General features: G+C 39.0%; 1 protein-coding gene across 1 annotated transcript in view; it reads left to right on the top strand.

The window, feature by feature from the left end:
* PRKCE (protein kinase C epsilon) overlaps positions 1-22,186 on the top strand; it is a 296,445-nt gene that overhangs the window by 234,575 nt on the left and 39,684 nt on the right. The window contains exon 11 of the mRNA XM_071577229.1: positions 7,612-7,766. Within this exon, the coding sequence (XP_071433330.1) occupies positions 7,612-7,766 (155 nt within the window). The remainder of the gene's footprint in view (positions 1-7,611; positions 7,767-22,186) is intronic.

The raw sequence follows: 22,186 nt of genomic DNA, 5'->3' as shown, positions 1-22,186 counted from the left end.
ACAGCTAGGAATTGGTATCTGGAGTAAGGGTAGCATAAGAAGTAGCACAAATGATTTACAGCAGTGAAAAGAGTTCCAGTGGTATTTTCTGTAAGTACTGAAACACTGTGCCAGAGGAGGTCAAGGAATTATGATCAGTCATGATTTCTAAGAGATGATCAGATTAATTTCAATAACTGATGCAATTTTCTGACCTGTGAGGCGGAATATGTTCAAGGAATACTGTTCACTACTGGCTTTTGCAGCTGACAAGAGGACTGGGAAGGGAGCAGAGCATATCAGGCAGAAATGAGGCTGACAAACCCACTTGCCCTCCAGCAGACCAGACTAGCAGAGACTCCTGTTTCTGGGTCTTCGGGGGCAAATGGAGTCCACTCAGCAGAGCTGCTCAGGTTCACAGTTTTCGAGTGCTGGCTCACAGTACCCAAAGACTGCCCTGCAGCATTGCAAAGGTTAGTTCCCCTTGGCTAGGTACAGCTGATCCTGCCTGTCAGCTGTGGGATAAGCTGGATGACCTTGCAAGACTTCTTTATCCAGTTTTGTGTGGTTCTCTGACTCACTGTGGTCTGTGTTTTGACTTTGAGGTAATTCTTCCAGGGGAAAAAAAAAATATTTTGAATTTAAATACTGGGCAAAGCTGAGTTAAACTGAGCAATAAGCCCTAGCTATAATAGTATTCACCAGTTTGAGGGAAATTTGAAGTGTTTGGTTGACAAAAATATCCACTAATACAGAATCTGAATGTATGTATTTTGTGTTAAGTGGAAGATGCAGATATCCCATGTGAAATTTATGATAGCAGTCCCTATGTACAGGACATTTATTTCAAGAAATAGGGGATTCATAGAAATTTTTAACTCTTATTTGGAAGTCCATGCGAGCCCTGGTACGAAACAGGAAAAACAACACAATTAGCCCTGAGTATAAACACTGAAATCAGAGACAGATAATGTGTTGTACTGACCTGTTGGAGATTGTTACTGTAAACTTCAAAAAGGAATCCCATGAACAGGAGAGAGCTTTTTTGTTGTTTTTGTTAGCATTGTACCTTTTTTTTCTCTTGGTTTTATGTTTGCCCCTCCTAATGCTGAAGTTGTGCAAAATGAATCTGCCATCCTGGTTAGTCTTCGTCTCAGGGTGGTGAAGGCTTGCATGTAGTTCTGTGTACAGTATGCCTGTGCAACTTCCATCAGAAGCAGGAAATGTTTATTTAAGTCCGGAGGGGTGGGACAGTTGCCGTAGTTTTAGGTAATTTTAAACAAACTGTTTGAGCATCCTGTTTAAATAGAGTTAAGTAATCACACTTTTGTACTAGTTGGAAAAGAATTCTATACATGCATGATATGAATAAAATATCACCTTACAGAGCATACCAAGGGGATATATTTACCTGAATTCTTGTGCAATAAAAGTTGTTTCTTTGGCTTTTGTTTTGCAACAAGATTAGTGGCTAAACATATTGCATTATGTAACAGTACTCTACTAGAATATTAACTATTTTGCATTTAAATTTGATACACATTTGACACACATAGTAGTTTTCTTGATACTTTCAGTGGCCTCTGGAGAAATCTAACTCAAATGCAACTTTCTGAAATTGGGAGGAAATAAAGTATATTCACACAAAGAATTTAGTTTAGGGAGTTAGTGAGAATCAGGAAGAAATTATTCACAGCCAATTATATAAAAACATAAATGAAGTTAAAAATGGTTGTTGGAGTAAGGTGCTAAGATGTATCAATTGTTCATTTCACTTTAGGAGTTCCCTGACTTTCCTGATTGATTTAAGTATTGTAAAAGTTGAACTGGGAGACAAAAACAGTAGTGGAAAGATTTGTTCTCAGACTTGTGTCATGGATGCACATCTCAGTTTCGAAACTGGGAGACAGATTGCATGGTTTATTTTTGTTTTCTAATGTTTCAGTAGTGAGGCTGTGAACTGCATATTGGGTCCCCCAGCTGGTAGGACTCGTTTGAAAGGGGAAAAAAAAGTTTGTATTCTTCAGATTGCAGTGATAATTGTACATGGCCTTATGTCTATCAATGGATTGTCTTTAGACTGTAATCTACTGTTAATGAGATTTTAATTGGGAAACAAAGGACAGAGAGGTTAATGACTGATAACAATTTTAAAAAGTCTTTTAAGAGCTACACAATAATAAATATAAACAATACATCAAAGTCTTTCTGTGTCTAACTTTCATACAGGGTTTACGTAGAGGCTTGTTCCTTAACAATGCTGTTATTCCACGTCTAAACAACTAATAGACTGTATAGTGTCATCTGTTAAATGAAAACTGATTGGCAAGATTATCTGCTTTTACTGGTAGGAAGGTCTTGGTCATTAATCACACCTCCATCGAAAGGGACTGGATTGAATCTCTTATGTCCTTAGAGTTTAATACTACTGATGTTTCTGGAAATCTCCTCTCCTCTTCCCAAGTAAAAACATGTACATTATTCCAAACGAAATAAAAGGTGGAACCTCTATCCTGTGGAATGCATTACATCTAAAACCAAGCAAATATAAACTGGCACAGAATGCACACAATATATAGTCAGATGTTAACAAAATAATCTATATAAATAAAACTAAAAGTCAGAGAATGACTGAAGAGGGAACGTTATGGCAATAATCAGAATAAAATGTGAAGTATTAGTCAGAAGGATTTGCTGTACAGCTAAAGGATGGCTATATTGAATGTCAGGAAGGATGAAGAATTAAATTGGGACACATTAAAGGAGTGGAATGAGAGAGGTGGAACAAAATTCCTAGTTTAAGTGACAAGCATACTTCTCCAGATAGTGATAGGGACAAAGACTGGAAAAGAAGTTGCTTTTGGTGTCTGGTTTTGATGACACAAAGCACATAGGAGACCCTCAATTAAGAAAATTGAGAGGTGAGACTGGAATCATAGTGATGTTGAGACAGGCATTATGTATTCCACTATAGTAGTTACATTTATTGCCAGAAAATACTATGGAAATAGAGAGTGAAGTTGAACTTTTTTTGTTTTGACTTCTAGCCTGCTTATTTCATATCTAATTTTCTTTTAAAATCTCTTATCTCCTCTTGTTTTCTTTCCATTTGTTATTTTAAGTATTCTCATGCAACTGTACCTTTTGAGAAAAAGCAGGTATGATGAAGGGCTAAAATAAACCTTGTAAAAGAATCTAATTACTTCAGCAAACATATTACCTTGCTTTGCAGTTCTTTTTTGCTTTATAGGTGCCAAGAGAGGATTAATCTGTAATATCTTTGTTTGTGATTTTGCCTTTTATTTCAGTTTATATAATTCCCAGGACTGCTTTACATTATTGATTCATCAAAACATGCTTCTCAAATGTTATGAAAACAAAGTCCAAAAATAATGCAGTCCAAACCAAACCCATTCAATTTGCTCTTGGAACACAGTTGATGGTAAAGTCATGCCTTGTATCTCATTTTCAACTGAGTAAATGCTGTGTTGTCCCTTAATGTATAATTCTTAAGAATTTTCACTTTATATTCTCCCACTTCAGTGTTTTAGTGAATCCTAGTGTCACATACCACAGGATGCATATAATCAAGAATAATAAGGTTATTTCACACTTACTGTTTGAGGATGAAATCCTCTCTGCATTGAAGTCACAAAGGTCTCATTGGGTCACTCTCCGTGTGTGCATACATTATTATAGAAAGCAAATAGAGCGTTGGGGACCTATATTTTGGTCATTAACTTTTACTGAAAGATGGGGGAAAGGTTTTAGTATCAAAAATCAAAATGGTGTGTCTGTTGACTTGCCAATCTCAGCTCATATCCATAAAATATTTTCTCTTCTCTTGAATCTTCTTTTCACGTAAATTTGAATCTCAGCTGATCATGTCATTGTCTTGCCAAAAAAAAAAAAAAGAGAGAGAGAGAGACCAGAGGCTGCTTTTAAGAAAGTAGTTTTCACAGGGACTGAATATATTTCCTCAAAAAGATGGTGCCTTCTGATGTTGAAATTCTAGCCTGCTGTGCATGGGTATGTTGAACATCTTATTGTTTACTGCATGACAGTGGGTGAGAATTAGTATGTTTCTTCTCTCAAAATGAAGACCTTTTCCCAGTTCACAGTAAACAGAGAACAAAACTTTCAAATTAATTTTTTTCCTGTGAATTCTCATTAGAAAACTGAACTGTGCACGCAGGAAAGCTGGAAAAGTGACTTGAAATATCAGTCTGTAGCAGAGAAACGCAATAGCAGAGCAATTTCAATCACTGAACTGTTAATTCTGGGTTTAATAGGTATACTTTTGATGAGGTGGTCAAATAAGCTGCAGAAACTGTTAGAAATACCCTTTCAAATAGAGACTGGGCTGTGCATAATAAGGAAGGTATGAAAGAGGATAGAGTTACCAGTTTCCAGCTCTGGAAACAGAGCTACTGCTAAAGCTTTTGTTCAGACTGTCTAGTGACAAGATACTCTGCTAAGTAGTCCAGGTTAAATTTTCAGTTAGCTGAATTGGAAATGTCCTACAAAGGACTCAACTAAAATAAAAGAGCTTGAATTTTTAACTAAACACAATTTCTGATATTTAGAATCAGCAATTGCACATTGAGTGAATGTCACAAAAAGCATTAGCTCTGTTTGGATCAAACACAGAGCATTTGGAAATGATATAGTGCATATCCTGCTGGGCAGTCCTGTGGTGTACAGGAGAGCACTCTGGACTCCAAATCCCAAGGACCTGAGTTCAAGTCTCAGTGGGACCGTCCCCTGGCAGTTCAATGCCTCCCTGCCATCCCATCCCGTCACATCTCGGATGCTCAGCAGGGTCAGCCCTGGTTAGTACTGGGGGCTGTGACAGTCCTGAGGACTTCACTGTCACTGTCCAAGCTCGCTCGGCCGTGGCAGATGGACCTCAGGACTTAAAGGGTGGGGGCAGTTCTGTGCACGCTGTGCCTCACCTAAAAAATCCACTGTGCAGGCTGGAAAGGGCACACCCACGTGGGGAGAGCCCTTCCCATATCTGCATTTGTGAAGCCTGGCCATACATACATATCCTGGTATGTTAGGAAATGGCCCTCATCTATACAATTGTGTAAAGCAGCCGTTTGTTGGTGTTACCACTCTTGGGAGCAGCAGTTCCCACTTCAGTGGCAGGTTGAGGATCACCATGTGGGAGTCACAGTTTTAAGCACCATCAGCATTGTTTGCTATACAGGTGCAGCAAAATGATACCAATGTTGAGAATGATTATGGCTACTCAGGAGAATGGGAATTGCAGCTTCCTCTTCCTGGTTGTGCCCACTCACATCCAGACTGTTGACTTTGGAAAGGTTAAAACAGCAGTGTAAGAAAGTTCAATTTCAACAAGTGTTAGGAGAAGTTACTTCAGCCAAGCATTAGTCATGCTCTCCTCAGCCTGCAGTCCACATGGATTTTTTACTTGAAACACTGAACTATATCCATGTGAGACAGTCTTAGGCAATGGTCTGCAAAGGGACTCTGGTGCTCAAACTGCTCTTTAGAGACAGTCTGTAGTGTGGTGAGGAGGAGCCTAATGAAGGCCAACACCTGCATCTTTCTGGGGATGTCACATCCTCTTATGTTACATTCATATGGTAACGATATAGCTTTGAATGACTCCATCACAAAACTGACTGCGTTGGTGTTATCCTTAACCTCTAGCTTCAATCCTAAGATCATCTGAGAACTATCAGATTTTCTTTTAAAAACAGGGCTGTAATTCTTGCTGGTTCCTGAGACAACCAGACAGGCAGCACAAGGACCCATATTTTTGCTTAAAAGAAGCAAAGAGGGTGATACTTAAAGCCTAGGCTAATGTCAGAAGATCTGCACTATGGTCCTAAATATTTTGTATTGGCAGTACTAATCACTGCAAAAAGATCAAGGCATGGCTCTGGAGCCATGCTCTTTTGGGTGTATGATACAGCCAGAAGCTTCAATGCTATTCTTCAGTAGGTTTTCCTTCCTAAGCAATGGTAAGAAAGTCATGTACCAAAGCCACTAGCAATGTTTTACCAAGAACGGTGCTCTACCTGGCATTCTGAATTTGATCCAGTCTGGCAGTTTCTGTGTTGCCAAGATACAGGGGGAAAGGCACAAAGTTCTTTTCTGCATCCTCTTTCTGTAATCAGCAAAAAGTCAGACAAACATTTCTAGTCTCCTTCAGGAAACATCCCTGATAAGTATAACATTTAAGCACTTAATGAGCAGGATTAATGCACATGCTTAAGTTTAAGGATATTTTTAAGAGCTATGCTCTGAATCTGAGTCATGGAGTAGATGATTAAGGACAAATTACAAACATTTATGAATTTCTGGATTTATAAATATAAACCGTGTAATCTGCAGGCTTGGGTTCACTTGTGGGAGGTTGATTAACTTCAATCTTCTGTTGTTTTTCCTTGCCCAAAGCAATGTCACATCTTGTTTCCTTCTCTTCAACCCAGCAAACCAGACATCATGACCTAGAGTCAAACTGCAGTGTGACATCCCAGTTGCAGAGGGGCTGCCTTTGGTGAAGTCCCATGCTTGTGCACCTGTGACCAAAGAACAAAATGTTTGTGTCACATCATGTGGGAATTGCTTCCACCTCTAGCTAAACTCATGTGCATATAGGTGTGGATAATTAACAGTAACAAAATAAAGAATGTGAAGTAGGCTTCAAACTAAGGGTGAATGGGCAAGAGTTGATGATTTAGGGCTGTTAGTACAGGTTAGGGAAAAATACGAAAATTTATAAGAAACACTTAAAAAATTAGAATCTAAAGTATATGAAGGAAAGGTGTGTCATCCCCTTGCTTATGTCTTCACCTGCATTGCCAGTTTAGATAATAAATGGTTCAAGATGCCAAGCACACATTTCATTTACTGATGTTCTCAGTTCTGACTGTTTCACTGAGTGCTTAACTTTTGGGTTAATGGTGTGATTGCCTGAGAGTCTCAGTTGCTGTTCTCAAGTAAAGTTCATTTCTAGTCCTCCATCATGGAAATAGGTTTGAAAGCTTGAAGTTGGAAGTGATAAGCATCTAAGAAAATAAAAAGAACTTGATATGTACTTTAATAATGTAATTCTATTTCATTCTCTTATGAGAGTTTGAGGCAATTCCAAAAACTGTATGTAGGTGTTTGACAGCACTGGTTTCTATAACTTAACAATTCTAAATAATTTTATGTAGTTTGGGAAAGGTGCTTTGCAGACTCACTAGCTGGTAAGAGAGATGTAAAGAAATAAGACTCACTAGTTGACAGAATTTATTTTATCTCTTCATGGTTATGGCTAAATTATAAAAGAAACAACATCATTTAAGTATCTCTGTTATTATATAAAATAGAATTCCACATGTACTTGTTGATGTTCCATATGTATTTGCTGATTTGTTTGTATGTGTGTTGTTTATTACTACATTTTGACAGGCTTTTTGTCATTTCTCACTTTGAGACTTTTGTCTCATTTTCTTTACATTTTGGGGATTTTCGTTGTCAGCTTTTTCCTTTTCCAGAATTGTAGCGTTTATTTCTTGACGTAAATGCTCTAGTCACCTAAAGTGTAGCTTCAGGCAGTCCTTTGTGTGGCTAAAAGAAATTAGCTAAACAGCACTGTTTAATTAATTTCAGGACCGCCTCTTTTTCGTCATGGAATATGTCAATGGAGGAGACCTAATGTTTCAAATCCAGCGCTCACGCAAATTTGACGAGCCTCGATCCCGCTTCTATGCTGCAGAGGTCACATCAGCACTCATGTTTCTTCACCAACACGGAGTCATCTACAGGTACTTTTTTTGATCAAACATAAAGTATTCTTGAGGCTTCGGACTGGTTTTGGCTGAAATCCTCTGTCCCTTAGCAACCAGACTTAGCTTAGTTGTTTGTTCCAATTTGCTTACACAGACCTTTTTTTTGGCTGTTTATCATTGAGAATGTTAACATTTGAATAGCCTCTGCAGCAGTCGCCAGCTGTGTGTGCCAGTTTTGTGTTATAGTCCAAATAAAGTGGGTTTGAAAGAGCTTGGCACAGTGCGACCCAGAGGTGACCTCTCTGCAGATCGGTGCAATCTCTTCACTTTCCTCTTGGTGCCATAGATTTCCTCTCCATTTCTAACTCCCTGCCACTTCCTGAGTTTGTTTGTCCTAGTTGTCTCCACTGCGATGCAATCGGGATGGTCCTTTGCAATGCTTTACTTTTGCCCCTTCCTCTTGACTGTTTGGGTGAAGGCTTAGTCACCCGCAGGAAGTGCCTCTTTGGAGACAATTTTGATTTGCTTGCAAGTGCCCTGTGTCTATTTGAACATCCTCCCCAGCCCCAGTCTCTCATCTTCAACACCCATGCACACACACACACACACACACACACAAAATGCATATTGTTGTGCTGTGATGAAGAGTGCATTAAGGGATAGGCTTTATTATTAGAAGAAAGGATTTGCTTTGACAAAAGTCACTCTGATGTTAATGTGTTTATTAAGTCCTTTATCTTGTCATTTCACACTTCCTCTCTCTTTTTATTTGTTTTTAGCAGCCTGTCATTACTTGCAATAAATTTGGACTTTTAAAAGCAGCACATTTTACAGTTTCTGTGATACAATTCTGTCTTGTCTAGTAAAAACTCTGAGTTCCGTGGGTCTAACTGAGCTCTGTTATTCTGATAGTCTCACCCTCTTTCAGGTCATCAGTTTTGATTTCAGGTAGTCATCTCAGGGACAGGCAGCCTCAGAAACATCAAGATGAGGATGTGGTATTTGTCACATCCCTGCATCCATATTAAGGCAGGTCTTAAGAGTACTAAAAACTGAGAGAAAGAAATTTGAAGTGTTTAGTAACCAGGACTGAGTGGCAAGTTCCATCAGAGGCCACTGGCTTTCTCACATACTGGGACTCAAAGGGTAGTTTCTCAAAGAAGGGGTCACCTTTCCAGAGACACAGCGAACAGCAGGACATCACAATTTCTATGGAAAAAAAATCTCTGTGAAAATGGTCTTTTCATCAAAAATCCAATTTTCTTTATAAAACTGCTGTTTGCATACTGGCTTGTACTTTTGGCCCTTCCACTTCTCATGGGTTTGTGTTCAAGTGCTGGAGATCCAACACATTTCTTACCTTTCCTGCCCAAATCAAATTTCCTCTTCATTGTATGCATTTATTTCCAAAGCTAAATATTTGTATATTTAGATAATAGAATGTTCCAGCTTCAGAATTTGTAAGTATCCATCATAAGAGAAATAGACAAGCTTGGTACTTTTTAAAGTGAAGGATTTTGAGGATTTGTTTCCAAAAAATGCTTGAGCTAATTTCCTCTTCCTGGAAACTGGGGGCAGACAGTTTGTAATTAGCAGTCACTTTAATGATTTCTGTGAACCAGCAAGAAGGAATTGATATAAAATTACCTCTCCCTTCTTTGTATGTGTGCATTGATTCACTCCTGTCCTTCCCATCTCCCATGCTTTGACACATCCTCTTCTCTCACTACTCTCTTTTCTACCTCTTTTCCCTTGTCTTACATGTGGCTTTTGTTGTGTGTTGGCTCCTACCTGCATTGAATCCTTTCATGTGCCTGTGTTCTTTCTATAACTTTTTATCAGCAGAATGCTTTGGTCACAAGAGAAGTGTCATTCTGAAATAATGTTTTGTAATTTAAACTTCTCAGTATCCTCACAACTTCTGATTCAGGGACTGTGCTGACACGTCTTTTGTGTGTTAAACACTAAAGTTTTAAATTATCAGAAGAGACAAAAAAGGAGAAATAACAAGAGTTGTAGGATGAAAGCAGAAACAGGAAGAAAGCAACAGGAGGGACATTAGGAACAGATTCAGTTGTATTTTATTTTGACTTAGGCTTTTGGATCTGGACATAGCTGTGTCCTTAAGAATAATTCATTTTCCAGCCTGTGGGATACTAAGAGCTTCAACTATTTGTAAAATGTACATTACAGTTACTCTGTAAAATGAAAGTAGAAGGAAGAAGTTAGAGATTATTTTAAAAGAATTAATCATAAGAAAATGTCACAATTCATCCACAGTGTGCTGGGCCTTTGCAGAATGCATTTGTTGATGTCAAGCAAATGAATAGTTGTCTTTCACAGAACAGCTTTTCAGCCTATTATTCCATACCTCACTGCATTATTTTACTACCATGTTAAAAATGCTTTGGGATCAAGTCACTCCTTTATGTTTCCAAAGCTCTTACTTGCTGGCAAACAAGGAAAGAAAAGGAAATTAAAAAAAAGAAAAGAAAGAAAAGAAAAAAAACCTATTCTCCTGAATAACTACCAGTCATAACTACCTAACATGCCTTCAGATATTTTAATAAAAAATACCTGTCCTCTGTGTAATTATACCTCTAGAAAAAACATTGTGGTGTGAAATTAATGGTTATTCTCCAAAGTGGGAAATGCTGCTTGTGTGGGCACTACTTCAAGGAAAGTGGGGTATATATAAATAAACTAAGATGTTTGATGGAAATGTAGGTTTCAGAATAGCTGCTATACCTTCTGATCTTTTTTCAGCCATGTATGTGGAAGTATGTGTTTGGAGCTAAACATAGTTCTATTTTGGGAAGTAAATAACCACCTTTAGCTCATGCTTTGGCTTGTTGGTTAGATTTTTAGAAAGTGCTAAATGATTGTCTTTTATAATAACTGGTTTATCCTCATTTCCCCTGAAGTTCAAAGAAAAAGCAAGCTCCCTGTTTGGCAATAGAGATCATTCTTTCAGTTCACGTCTTTGCAGCTGGCCCAACAATTGTTCCCAGATTTGTCCAGTTATCGGTGTGCTCACTGGAATTACATATCTTCATTTTCTTTATTGAGTCTATGTTGGAAATGAAGATGCACCTCAGAAATTTTATATATAACGATATCTCTGTTACTGAATGCATCTTGAATGGTAGATAAACTTTAGGATAATATTCAGTGTGGCATTTTAAAAGTATGAGGTTACTGTTGTTCTGCCAAAAACACTTCAACAGCTTAATAAAGTATTTGCATTATCCCTGCCACCTTCCCTCTCATCTGGCATTCAGCAATTCAGGCACATGTCAAGCTGAGGCCTGATAATACAAGTAGAGTCAATCAGACATTAGAGAAGTTCAATCACAGTTCTGGCACTCATCTTGTTTGTGTTATGCAATTGCACCACTTTGAAAAAATGTATCCAAGTTTCAAGAATTAAGGGACAGAGCAGGAACCTCATTTTGCCTGAGCTGAAGAGGAGTTTGAACTCAGTGATGAAAGGTTGTAGACTATGTTCAGTGTCACTGTCCCTGGAACCTGATATATTTAAAGTCAGTCATCATAAACTTAATATATATTCTCATATAGGGAAGATGGAACAAACTGCATGTGTTAAGAAACTGTCAGTTCTGTACTCCCTTCTTGTACTGACTTGCAACTTTCCCATGCACTTTCTGCAGATACACATAAACATGACATGATCTTTTTGGGCTGAGGTCAGGAGTACCTGGGTGGCTGTCTCTGGCTCTTGTAGGAATCCAAGTGAGGTGACATACGTGGCCCACTTTATACAGAGAACTGCTGTCTCCCAGGCAAGAATATCAGCGCTAGAATGGGGTACCACTTAATGAACCTAAATGACAGTGTCCCCAGCTCATATATGATTTAGGAAATAACTGTGTGAGCTACAAACATGGTTTCAAGAAAGAGCTGTAGGGCCAGCAGTTGCGTCTTGCTTGATCTCTGGCATCCTCCAGGACTGTTCAACTGCTCTCTCTGAAATACAAAAGAAGGAAACTGAATGTACACAACTTCATTTCACCTGAGACAATGAAAAATATCTTAAATGGGAAATTAGTGTAATCTGCTTTGGGCAGACTGATTGATTGGTTTTCAAATGTAGGATCTGTGAGGTGTTGCCTTCAAATCATACAGCACCTGGTCATAGGGGTGATCCTTATTCATAACTATGGGGTATTATGTTCCTCAGCAATATGAAGTAATAATCCAGCCTGTAACTTGTAGCTTTCTGAGGCTCTGTGCACTCTGTAATTAATGTGTTGGTCGTGATGAAGGATTTATTAACACTGAATTGAGGCAAATGTGAATATAAATATTCTGATGCCAATTCTTGAGAGCCCCTCCGGGCATTTTCCATACACAACTACCCTAAGAACTTGTTTGAACACTAACTGAATTTTTCTTTGGATGATCAGTTTTCCCAGCATTCCTGTTTATCAGGGCAACACACACCAGTGTTTCGGAAAGAAGAACTACCTGAAATTAAAAGCACATTCATTAGTGTGTTTTTATGTGAAATAAGAATATTTAGAAAGGCTGACTTCATTGGCAGTTGTATGATTCAGCACAACCTTGGCAGAGTAACGAGGAGTTATATTTACACTGATGAAAATGTTGCATGGTCAGTGGTTAACATGTTAAAAGTCATCATTCTCCCAAGTTTCCTTACTGTGTTTTTTCTGAGTGGCAGTGGCCAAATAAAATTCCCCTGCCCCTTTTTATTTTTGTTTTGTTTTGTTTTTTAAAATGCAAAACTAGACATGGAGCATTTTTGTTTAAGTATGTAAAGATCATCTTCTTTCAACTCTAAATAAAGGTTAAATTGGTGCTTAGCTATGGTCCATGAAGGAGGGCAAGACCTTGTACCCTCATATAGAATATTCACACCTAAGCATGGGAGTATCCTGAACTCAAGCCCTTCTTCACAAACTGCCTGTTGCAGGAGTCTGCTACAGAGAAGTTACAGTTTGTGTCTAGCCCAAGTGAGTAACTATTTCCATCACTTTCAGTAAAAATAGGAAGCAAGGAGTGAATTGTGCTGCAGCACATGTGTGTGGAGTCCCAGTGTCTCCAGGGACTGCTGCCCAAGCCGCCCCACCTGACCAGTGCTCTGGCCAGGCTTGCACCCTGGACTACATCCATTCTGTCTCTGCTCTGCCCGCTCTAGTTTCCAAAACTGAACATGAGCTCCAAGGGGATTTTAGTGAGCGGCCTCCTGCCCTCTTTGCACTTCTTATTGCTGGATCTAGGCAGGCCAGCAGTCGTGAAATGCATAAATAAGCAGGATGTCTTCCCCGCAGGAAAAGGCAGTGGGCTGGGGTGGAGAGAAGCGGGGCTGAGGGAGATGAGAAGCAGGAAGGAGAGTTGGTTCCCAGGCTTCTGGCATTTGGACTGAGGGAGTCCACCCTGCCATCTGCCCAGCTTATGTATTGTGCTAAAGGCTGCTGTCGTATAGGAGAGCCTTTGACAAGGTTTCCAGCTGTGGAAGGATGAGTAAAGGCTGTGGGAATAGGATATGAGCCACATGGTCTTGCCAACAGTAGCATGCTTTCTAAATTTCTCCTGGGCTTGGAACATAAAAAAGTCCTTAGTTGGCTGTTGCGTGGGAGTTGGGTATGTGGAGAGGCAGCTCTGGGCAGTTAATATTTAGAAGGATAGACCAGCACCATCAACCTCATTTGGGAAATGATGAGGTACTTCCAGGGGGAGTTCTGGTAGCGAGGTCAGCATTGTTGTTTTGCTTCATGTTTATTTGGGGCAAGATTTTCTTGTTCAATGATCGTTTGTGTAGTGCTGCATTGTGTAAATAAAGCTATGACCTTTACCTTCTCATAACAGTATAGGAGTGAGTTAATGTTAAATGAGAGTGAGCAGGGAGTGAGAATCTGCCAGGGTTAATGCCAAGTTTACATTCCTGTGAGGGCAGCCATGTTCCGGTACCCTCAGTAGAAAGGGCAACAGTGCTTCTCAACAGATAACAGCAGTGAAATGTTACAGAACATATTTATTTATTTCTGGGTGAATGTCAGTGATTTGAGTTGATTGATGTTTGTGCTTTTATTTTATAACAGGAAGAAATGTGTGTTATCTCTCAGCATTTGATAAGAAGAGAAACATACACAAAATAAAAATCGACTAGAGTTGTAGCACATGTGAAACTGAACTGCATTGACACAGGACAATCCCAGTAGTTTTTCTAAACTGCTGAGACACAGCATTGTTCCTGCAGAGTCATGTACGTCAGGTCCTAACAAAGTCATACTCTACAAACAATTTTCTAACAGAAGAAACAGAGTGCTTTTTGTTTCACAAGGCATTATAAATTTGAAGGTGCTTTCTATATTTAATTCTGCTGCTAACAGACAAAAGTTGGGACTGAATTTTGCTGTGCCCTTCAGTCATGTTTGTCTTGGAGCAATGGAAAATATTTTATAACCCAGTTGCAGTGGTGTTGAAACTACGTCACATTAGGAGTGAGGCTTTACCTTTTTACATGCTAATGAATGCATCTGCCAAAGTCTCATAGTAATACAGAGAAGTTTGACAGCAAATGTGGTTCTGAGGTGATAGGCATGTCTGAAAGATTTTGTTTTACTCTGGAGATGCAACAGATAATCATAGAATCATAGAACTGTAGACTCATTTGAGCTTGAAGGGGCGTTAAAGATCATCTCGTTCCAACCTCCCTGCCATGGACAGAGACACCTTTCACTAGACCAGGTTGCTCAAAGCCCCATCCAACCTGACCTCAAACTCTTCCAGGGATGAGACATCCACAACTTCTCTGGGCGACCTGTTCCAGTGTCACACCACCCTCACAGTAAAGAATTTCTTCCTAATATCTAATCTAAACCTACTCTCTTTCAGTTTAAAATCATTCCCTTGTGTCCTATTCCTTCATGCTCTTGTAAACAGTCTCTCTCCATCTTTCATGTAGGCTTCCTCCAGGTACTGGAAGGCTGCAATTAGGTCACCTTGAAGCCTTTTCTTCTCCAGGCTGAACAATCCCAATTCTCTCAGCCTTGCTTCACATGAAAGGTGCTCCATGCCTCTAATCCAACAGGGCAATGTCCTTCCCATGCAGGAGGCCCCAGAGCTGGATAGCGCACTCCCATTTGGGGGCTCACCACAGTGGAGTAGAGGGGCAGATTCACTTCCCTTGACTGCTGACCACACTGCTTTTGATGCAGCCCAGAACACAGTTGGCTTTTGAAGAGTAAGGCAAAATGTGAGATCAAAACATGTAAGGAACTCTATTTAGTAGGTTTTTTTTAATAGTGATGACAAAAGTGCTGAACAATCTCAAAAGAAAATTTATATGATAGACTTCAGTAAAGACATTTGCTTAAAGTTTTGTGTATATTTTTGTCAGAACCTTGCTACTTTTGGCTCAAAGTTTGCATTTATTCTCTTTGCCTGTCTTCCCTACCCCTCTTTTGTGCACCTCCGTGTTATATAAGAGCTTATCACTTAGATGCTGCTCAAACAAACATTCATGCATGCAGATCACTACTCAAAGGCTGATTTTGATTCAGTGAGACTATTCATATGCATGGTATGTGCAGCTTCCTGGATGATTTGGGACCTTCGTTTGACTTTTCAGATAAAAAATGTGTTTATTTTAAAAGAGAAAATCACCACATTTGAGAATGCACTGTTATTAAAAACCATATGTTCATTTGCTTACCATTGCAAAAGGCAGTGGAAAATGAGAATTTATCCAGTCTGAAAGTTAACAGAACTGGGTTATCACTGAAATCTTTGAAAACTTTAAAAATGTCTGTTTAGCTGACAACTTGCACTTAAATGAAAGAAAACAGAAACACTGTTGTTCACCAGAACGTTGATTAAATAGGCCTAACAAACTAAAACAGGGGAAGTACAGCCAGTAATCCCCCAAATCCCCCAGCGTTTGGGGAATGCATCAATGTCTCTACTGCTACTGGAATAAATAGCAGTAGGATTACATGAGACGGACCTTGGACAGACAAGGTACAGTCTAATCAGGGGATCAGAAAGTGGAACAGGATGGCTCAGGTGGCCATGATGGTGCTGCAAATGAGCAGAAAGGTGAGCGGTAACAAGGCCAGAGTGGTAATGAGTCACTTAACTTACCTTCTTGTGTCAGAAGTAATGTCTGCCCCTTTGTTCAGCTGCCAGTGTGTGTCACAGAGCCTGAACAAGCAGCTGTCCAGAGCAGCAGACACTAGGACAAATCACATTGTCTTCATCATCTCAGCAGCACTGAGCACATGTGGAGGAGGCAGACTGTGGATCAGGGCTAAGCAGGAATGGTAGTGATGCCAAGGCCAGCTTTTACTGAAATGAGAGCTTGTGTGGTTTCTGCCCTGTTACATATCCAGGGATGGATGGCACCAGAAAGAGACAGTTTGCTTCCACCACCAGTTTGAATTTTGACCTCCCAAGACCATTTATGATGGGAGTATAATAATTTAGATTCACAAACATGGTAACATCCAGCTTATGAGAGGAGGCTTATGAGAAGCCCAAGCAGCATTTCCCACAATGTACACAGCAGATGGGTCTTCCCTTCCTTGCCTTCTGCTTCTAGAATTTGTTTCCAATAGTCAGTCTTACAAAATAGCAGAGAGAGAAAAAAAAATAAATGTGAGAGACCAGAAACAATGCTGGTATTGACATATGTATTCTTTTTCCTCCAGACTGCAATTTCCTTGTCCTGATGTATGGAAGACACAGAAAATACTACTCTTCAAAGCATGTCAAATGCAAACAGTACATGCAGTTGTGTGCATTTTTTCATGTTGATTTGACAATGACAGTTGTTAAAGTAATTTTCACAAGGTGTTCCAGCCTTAGGGAATGTGATTGTCCCTTCAGGGGAAGGGAAGGATGGGCTGGCTTCAACGTAGATAGCCAGTATAGCAGCCAGTATGGGCGCACCTTGGTATGAAACTAATAGAGCAGTAGCGTAGAAAAAGCAACCAAAGAAAGCTTGGTCACTGGTAACCTGAAGTGAGGAACTCCATATGTTTAAAACATGGAATATAAAGGATAAAATTACGTAGTCACAAACATTATAGCACTTCACCAAGTATTCCCTTGATTTATTACAGGGTTTCCAATGGAGATCCTGTGGTCTATTAACACCCATTTAAAAAATGCCTAAATATATTCTAACACAAATAATGAGTCAGATGGAATTGCTATGGTCAATGAAGTGGGTAATGGATATTTAAAAGCTTCCAAACATCAATAAATCTGAAAGAGCTCCAAAGGAGTACTTGTAGAACAAAAATAACAGGCACTTAAGAAACTGCCTAAGTATATATCTGCCTAAACTTAACCACCAGTAAGAGGACAGCAACGGTTTATGGTACTGGATACTGAGGATATAAAAGGCATACCAAATGTCTCCAAGTTCATTTGCTGATAATCTGTAATGGGTCCAAAGGGGCCATAACTATTATAAAAGAGGTTCTGATTCTCATTTATATGAAAATCTTTAAATATCTGCTAGCATAAAAGGATCCTCAAATTGTGCCTGAGGAAAGCAGACAGCAGCTCAGCAGCATATTCCTTGGCACAGGGCTGGAGGCACTCCAGGGCAAGCTTGTTCAGCTGCCTCTGCTGAAACTCTGTATACTGATTTCCACACACACTGAGGGAGAAATGTCCCAAGCAGAGGTGAGAGTAACCCTTTGGACAACCCTGGGTTTTAGGCAGGTTCTCTTTTCACCTTTTGAGAAACGACAAAATAAAAAGGAGGGGATCTTTTGTCAGCCTCCACAAGATCAGAACGAGTGCTGTGCTTGCACACACAGTGAGACAGAAGTCTTGGTTTTCTGTGGATGACTCAAGAGGAAGAGGATTTCAACATGATTTTTAAAACATCTGCAGGTTGTGTAGTTGTTCTGTCCATGAGCAAGTGGATAGAAATTTTGAAATAACATCCTGGGATTTGTCTGTATAGTAATAACAACAAAACATTAACTGATATTAATGAACTATGGTTTACAAAGCCAGACATAATTCAGTGACAAATCTGGTATAACTCATTATCTCTACAGACTTTTCTCCCCTGGCTCTGCTATGTGTACTCTTAGTTATGGAAAAATAATCTTCTGTATAAACCCAATCCAGGAGTCATTATACTAAAATAAAAAAAATCTGCCATATGAAATGGGGGTTGTTTTTTACACAACTTACAGAATAGAATCCGTTTAAAAAGCAGTCAAACACAATTATGTTTGCCTAATTATAGCAATGGTAGCATGGGGGTATGAAAGAAAGTGGAATGGTCGGTGCCAGGGACTGAGTGGGCAGGAAAGGGTGGAACTGCATCTTTGCTAATAAAGTACTACTTGTAATCTTTTAAAGTCTGAGTTGAAAATCATACTATGGTGCCCCTTAATATTTTGTTTGCTGCACTATTAAGTCTTAACACAATCCTGTAAATTGGCTACAGAGGCTATAAACTATGTTTATGATATGGGTGTAAAGGAGCCACTATCTGGTGTATAAGAGACTGTTTCTTTAAAAATCATGATTCTGATTTCTAGTAAAAGTCCCTTCTGACACCAGAAGAGCAAAGCAATTTTACAATGGAATTAAATTGTACTCAGTGTGCTCAGTTTAAGGCTGTCAGAAGGATGCAAAGAGACTTTATTGAACATTATAATTTAATTAAACTTTATGTATAAGCTGTATAATTAGGTTCCTTGGTAGTCATTGCCCGCGTAACTATCTGGAGTTTTATGGGATAATTTCTGGTCTTGTCAGAGCATAGAGTCTGGTTAGCAGATCTCTGAAGAGGCTGGACACATAGAGGTTACAAAGATAAGTCCTCAGACCCCAAATATATTAATTAATTTAATAATAATAATAACAACAATAATAATAATAATAATAAGAAGAAGAAGAAGAAGAAGAAGAAGTTGTGCAGGAATAAATAATTGTTCAAGAACAGTCCACATTGCGCAATAGTTTACATTATCATCCTACTGAAGTTAGAATTTACATGCTGTGACTACCCAGTAAATGCCAAGTGCTAGAGATTTAAATCATATTTTAGCCTCCCAAATCTTTTCAGTGTTGCCTCTCTCTCTTGCATTTGGGCTGGATAATTCTCTCTTCTCAGTAGTCTCTGTCTCTTCACAGCTGAAGGAAAATTGCTGTAGCACTCTGCTAACCTTGATGTTGGCAAGTGAATACACTGTAAATGTCCTAAGTCATGCCACATTTTATTTCACGTGAGTAACCCATGAGTCATCTTTCCATTGCATTTATATTAATTAAACACAGTAGGGTGCCTTGTATAAGTAGATTTTAAGTAATGACATTTTCTGTTGGCACTGCATCCAAAGTAGCATTCCCAAGTACATGTTTTCTGGAGGAGATGGGGGAAGGCTGCAGCAGCTACATTTGAAACAATGCTGAAGCTGAAACTTCCTGCACGTGAAAAGATTGTCTCGAAATGTTTGTGCAGTTTTCTGGCAAAGGTTGGGAGCAAAGGTAATTTGATTTTGCTACACAACTGTAATTTTAAAAGAATATCTTACAAAATATAGCTCTCTGTATTAATATATATAACCCTTTTTAGTTACATATCAAAGCATGATTTGGAGTTGGAAGTATCAGCTTCTATGACCTCTGTCTGGAAGCAGAATTTGGAGTTTATTTTATGTATTGATCAACATAGAAGGGCAAGCAACTGCCATTCTTTCAGGCATCATCTTCATACTTTATGGGCAAATAATACTCTTTGTAATTTTGTCAGGATCCCTCCACTGCAGTAATCTCCCATCAAACATAATAGGAAATTTTTAACTCTTCAGAATTTTGAAACAGACAAATCTATCTGTGTAACAAAATGCTTTTAGAAGGTTAAAAGACAAAATAGAATTAACTCACAGTTTTTACAAGAATTTCTGCAGAAATCTGTTACAATGCTGTTGGCTGCTGCTGTTTTGATTTCCAATAATACTGTAGGGTTAGAAAAGATTTTAAATGAAAAGCCTACATACCCTTCACAAGTTCAGACCACGTGATTGTTTAAAAACGTGTTCAGGCATGTGAACTATGCTACTGAAATCAGAATAGGAGCAGAAATTATTAAAATATTTCTTCTAGTGATTCCATATAAGTAAACATTTTGTTCGAAGCAACATTCTTGCTGTGTTGCATCATTTCATTAATGCTATATAATTTATTTAGCCCATTCTGTGTAATATTACATGCACCACTCTGTGGAAAGAGTTTCCATAAAAAGACCCAAGAGGTCAAACTGAGACCAAAGGGAGGTTGGAAAAAATCGGTTTCTGTACAAAAGTTCACTGTAGAATTTTTCTTTTCTGACTAAGAAAGCATTTTTCTCCATGGAAACATGATGTGGAGGTTTAAAAGAAGTTGAAGCTGGGAGCTGTGTTTGTTCATTGCTAAGGATATCCTTAGGAGCATAGGGAAGTGGATTCTGACAAATTTGTTTCTTTTATAAAGCAAAATACTGTATGTAAAAACCTTCAACAATCTTTCTCCTTTACACTTTCTAGGCACCATAAAGGTGCAGAGGGCATTGGCTAGTACAGAAAAGGCACTGAAATGACGGCACATGCAAGGGCATTAATGACTTGCACAGGAAATGCTCCCAATCACCTGTGATTGGCCATTTTGTAGACTGTCTCGTGTTGCGGTTGTCAGACTAAAGTAATTTCTTCTTTTTTTTTTAAGTATCTTCTTTAAAAGTTTACAGAATGTGTGTATGTAGAGTTTTTTCAAAGGAATGAAAGAAGACCAATTCAAGATAGGTGGTTTCAGAACCATGTTCTTATGGTGGACACCACAGAGAATGAAGCATCTTGGACAGTGGTGACCTCTAAAAGCAGGACTTTGCTTAATTCCCCACCTTCCAGCATTCCAACCAAAAACACACATGTAGTTTTAAGAGCTGTAGACACCCACAAGCAAGGTCTGCAAGGAGAAACTACCAACAGCACACAGTGGATATTGTGGAAAGAAATGACAAGTCCTCAGCCCCTCTAACACTGCACAGCCTTTTAACTATTTCCTGTTGTTCTGCCACCTGATGCAACAGATCATCAACCTGTGTTTGTCTTTGGCTCCTTTTCTCCAGGACAAAGGCCTGGACTCTTATTGCAACCTGCCATCCATATTGAAGTCTCCTTCTTTACTAGTTCCATAGGGTGGAAGCATCAGACATTGCAGAAGCTTTCTGTGTAGATTTGCTGGGTTTACCATGGTCAGTTTTTCCCTTCTTCAGTGAGTCAACAATATGCTTGGAACTGGTCATTTCCAAGGGAGGTGTTAATGTAACATTTGTGTTACATTAACAAGTACAATGTCATCTGTCGTTCATGAAAGAAAAAGACTTTTCCCTATAAAAAGAATAGGATTAGAGTGCAGGTCAGGGAGGTTTATATACCTTCAAATAACCTCTGTTTAGTCTGACAGTGGGATGGCAGCATACAGGATTAGCTCAAGTTCACCTATGGAATTGCAGCTTTGACTCTTGTTTTAAAAGATTTTCGGAACTTACACTTGATCTTAATAGGCAGCATGGTGGAAATTATAGGCTTCCAGCAAGGGAAGGTTTTTTGCTTAGTATTGTGATTGTGAATGAAAACCCATCTCCCCTGCTGGACTTACATTATATTAAAATAATACTGGTCTTGTGATGGAGAATGGGGTTGACTGACCTTTAGGCTAGGGGAAGTGTAAGGCTAACAAGTTAAATGCCATTGAAAACAACTGTCTAAGTCATAATTTCAAACTGACCTGGCTTATGTGTCTGTGATTTAAGGAAGAAATTTGGAGATGTGGGATAAGATCCAGGGCTGAACAACTGAAAGAGAGAGACTAAAATACTCAACATTAGTTGATTAAAGATAGTCTGATCCTGTTTTTCTCTGGTGCCTTGACCTTCTGAAGTTCACTTAGTGTGTAATGGAAAAAGCAACCAGTTTGATAGCAAAATACAGGAAATGCCTTCCATCATGGCTGATTACAGTAGCAGCTTTTCTTCTGTTGGTTTTTTGCTGGTTTTTTTTTTTTCAGAATATTCATTTTGTATGTGTGAAACAATGTACAATAATAATGCTTTAGAGCCCTTTATTTGCTGTGTCAAACTGGAGAACGTAGATGTCTGGCATATACATGTAGGCAGCTTCTGCACAGGAGAGTGCCTTGTACCTAAGTGAGGAAAATTAGGAATTATTAGAGGGCACTAACTCAAAAGGCTAGCAAATTGTGTGTGTGTGTGTGTGTGGCAATTCCACTATGAGTAAGAAGAAGATAAATACAGACAAATAAAGTCTGCCTTTGTTTGCCTTCCTCCTGCAAAATGAAACTTTTACAATTAATTTGAATGAAATCTGGAGCTGGAATACGGGAAACTGGGAAGCAGCTTAAACTAAATATACACGAAAGTTCAGATTCATCTCACCTAA

The sequence above is a fragment of the Pithys albifrons genome, chromosome 2, assembly GCF_047495875.1.
Source record: "Pithys albifrons albifrons isolate INPA30051 chromosome 2, PitAlb_v1, whole genome shotgun sequence".
Classification (NCBI taxonomy): Eukaryota; Metazoa; Chordata; class Aves; order Passeriformes; family Thamnophilidae; genus Pithys; species Pithys albifrons.
The sequence above is the reverse complement of the archived record's forward strand: the minus strand, read 5'-3'. Positions and strand labels throughout refer to the sequence as shown.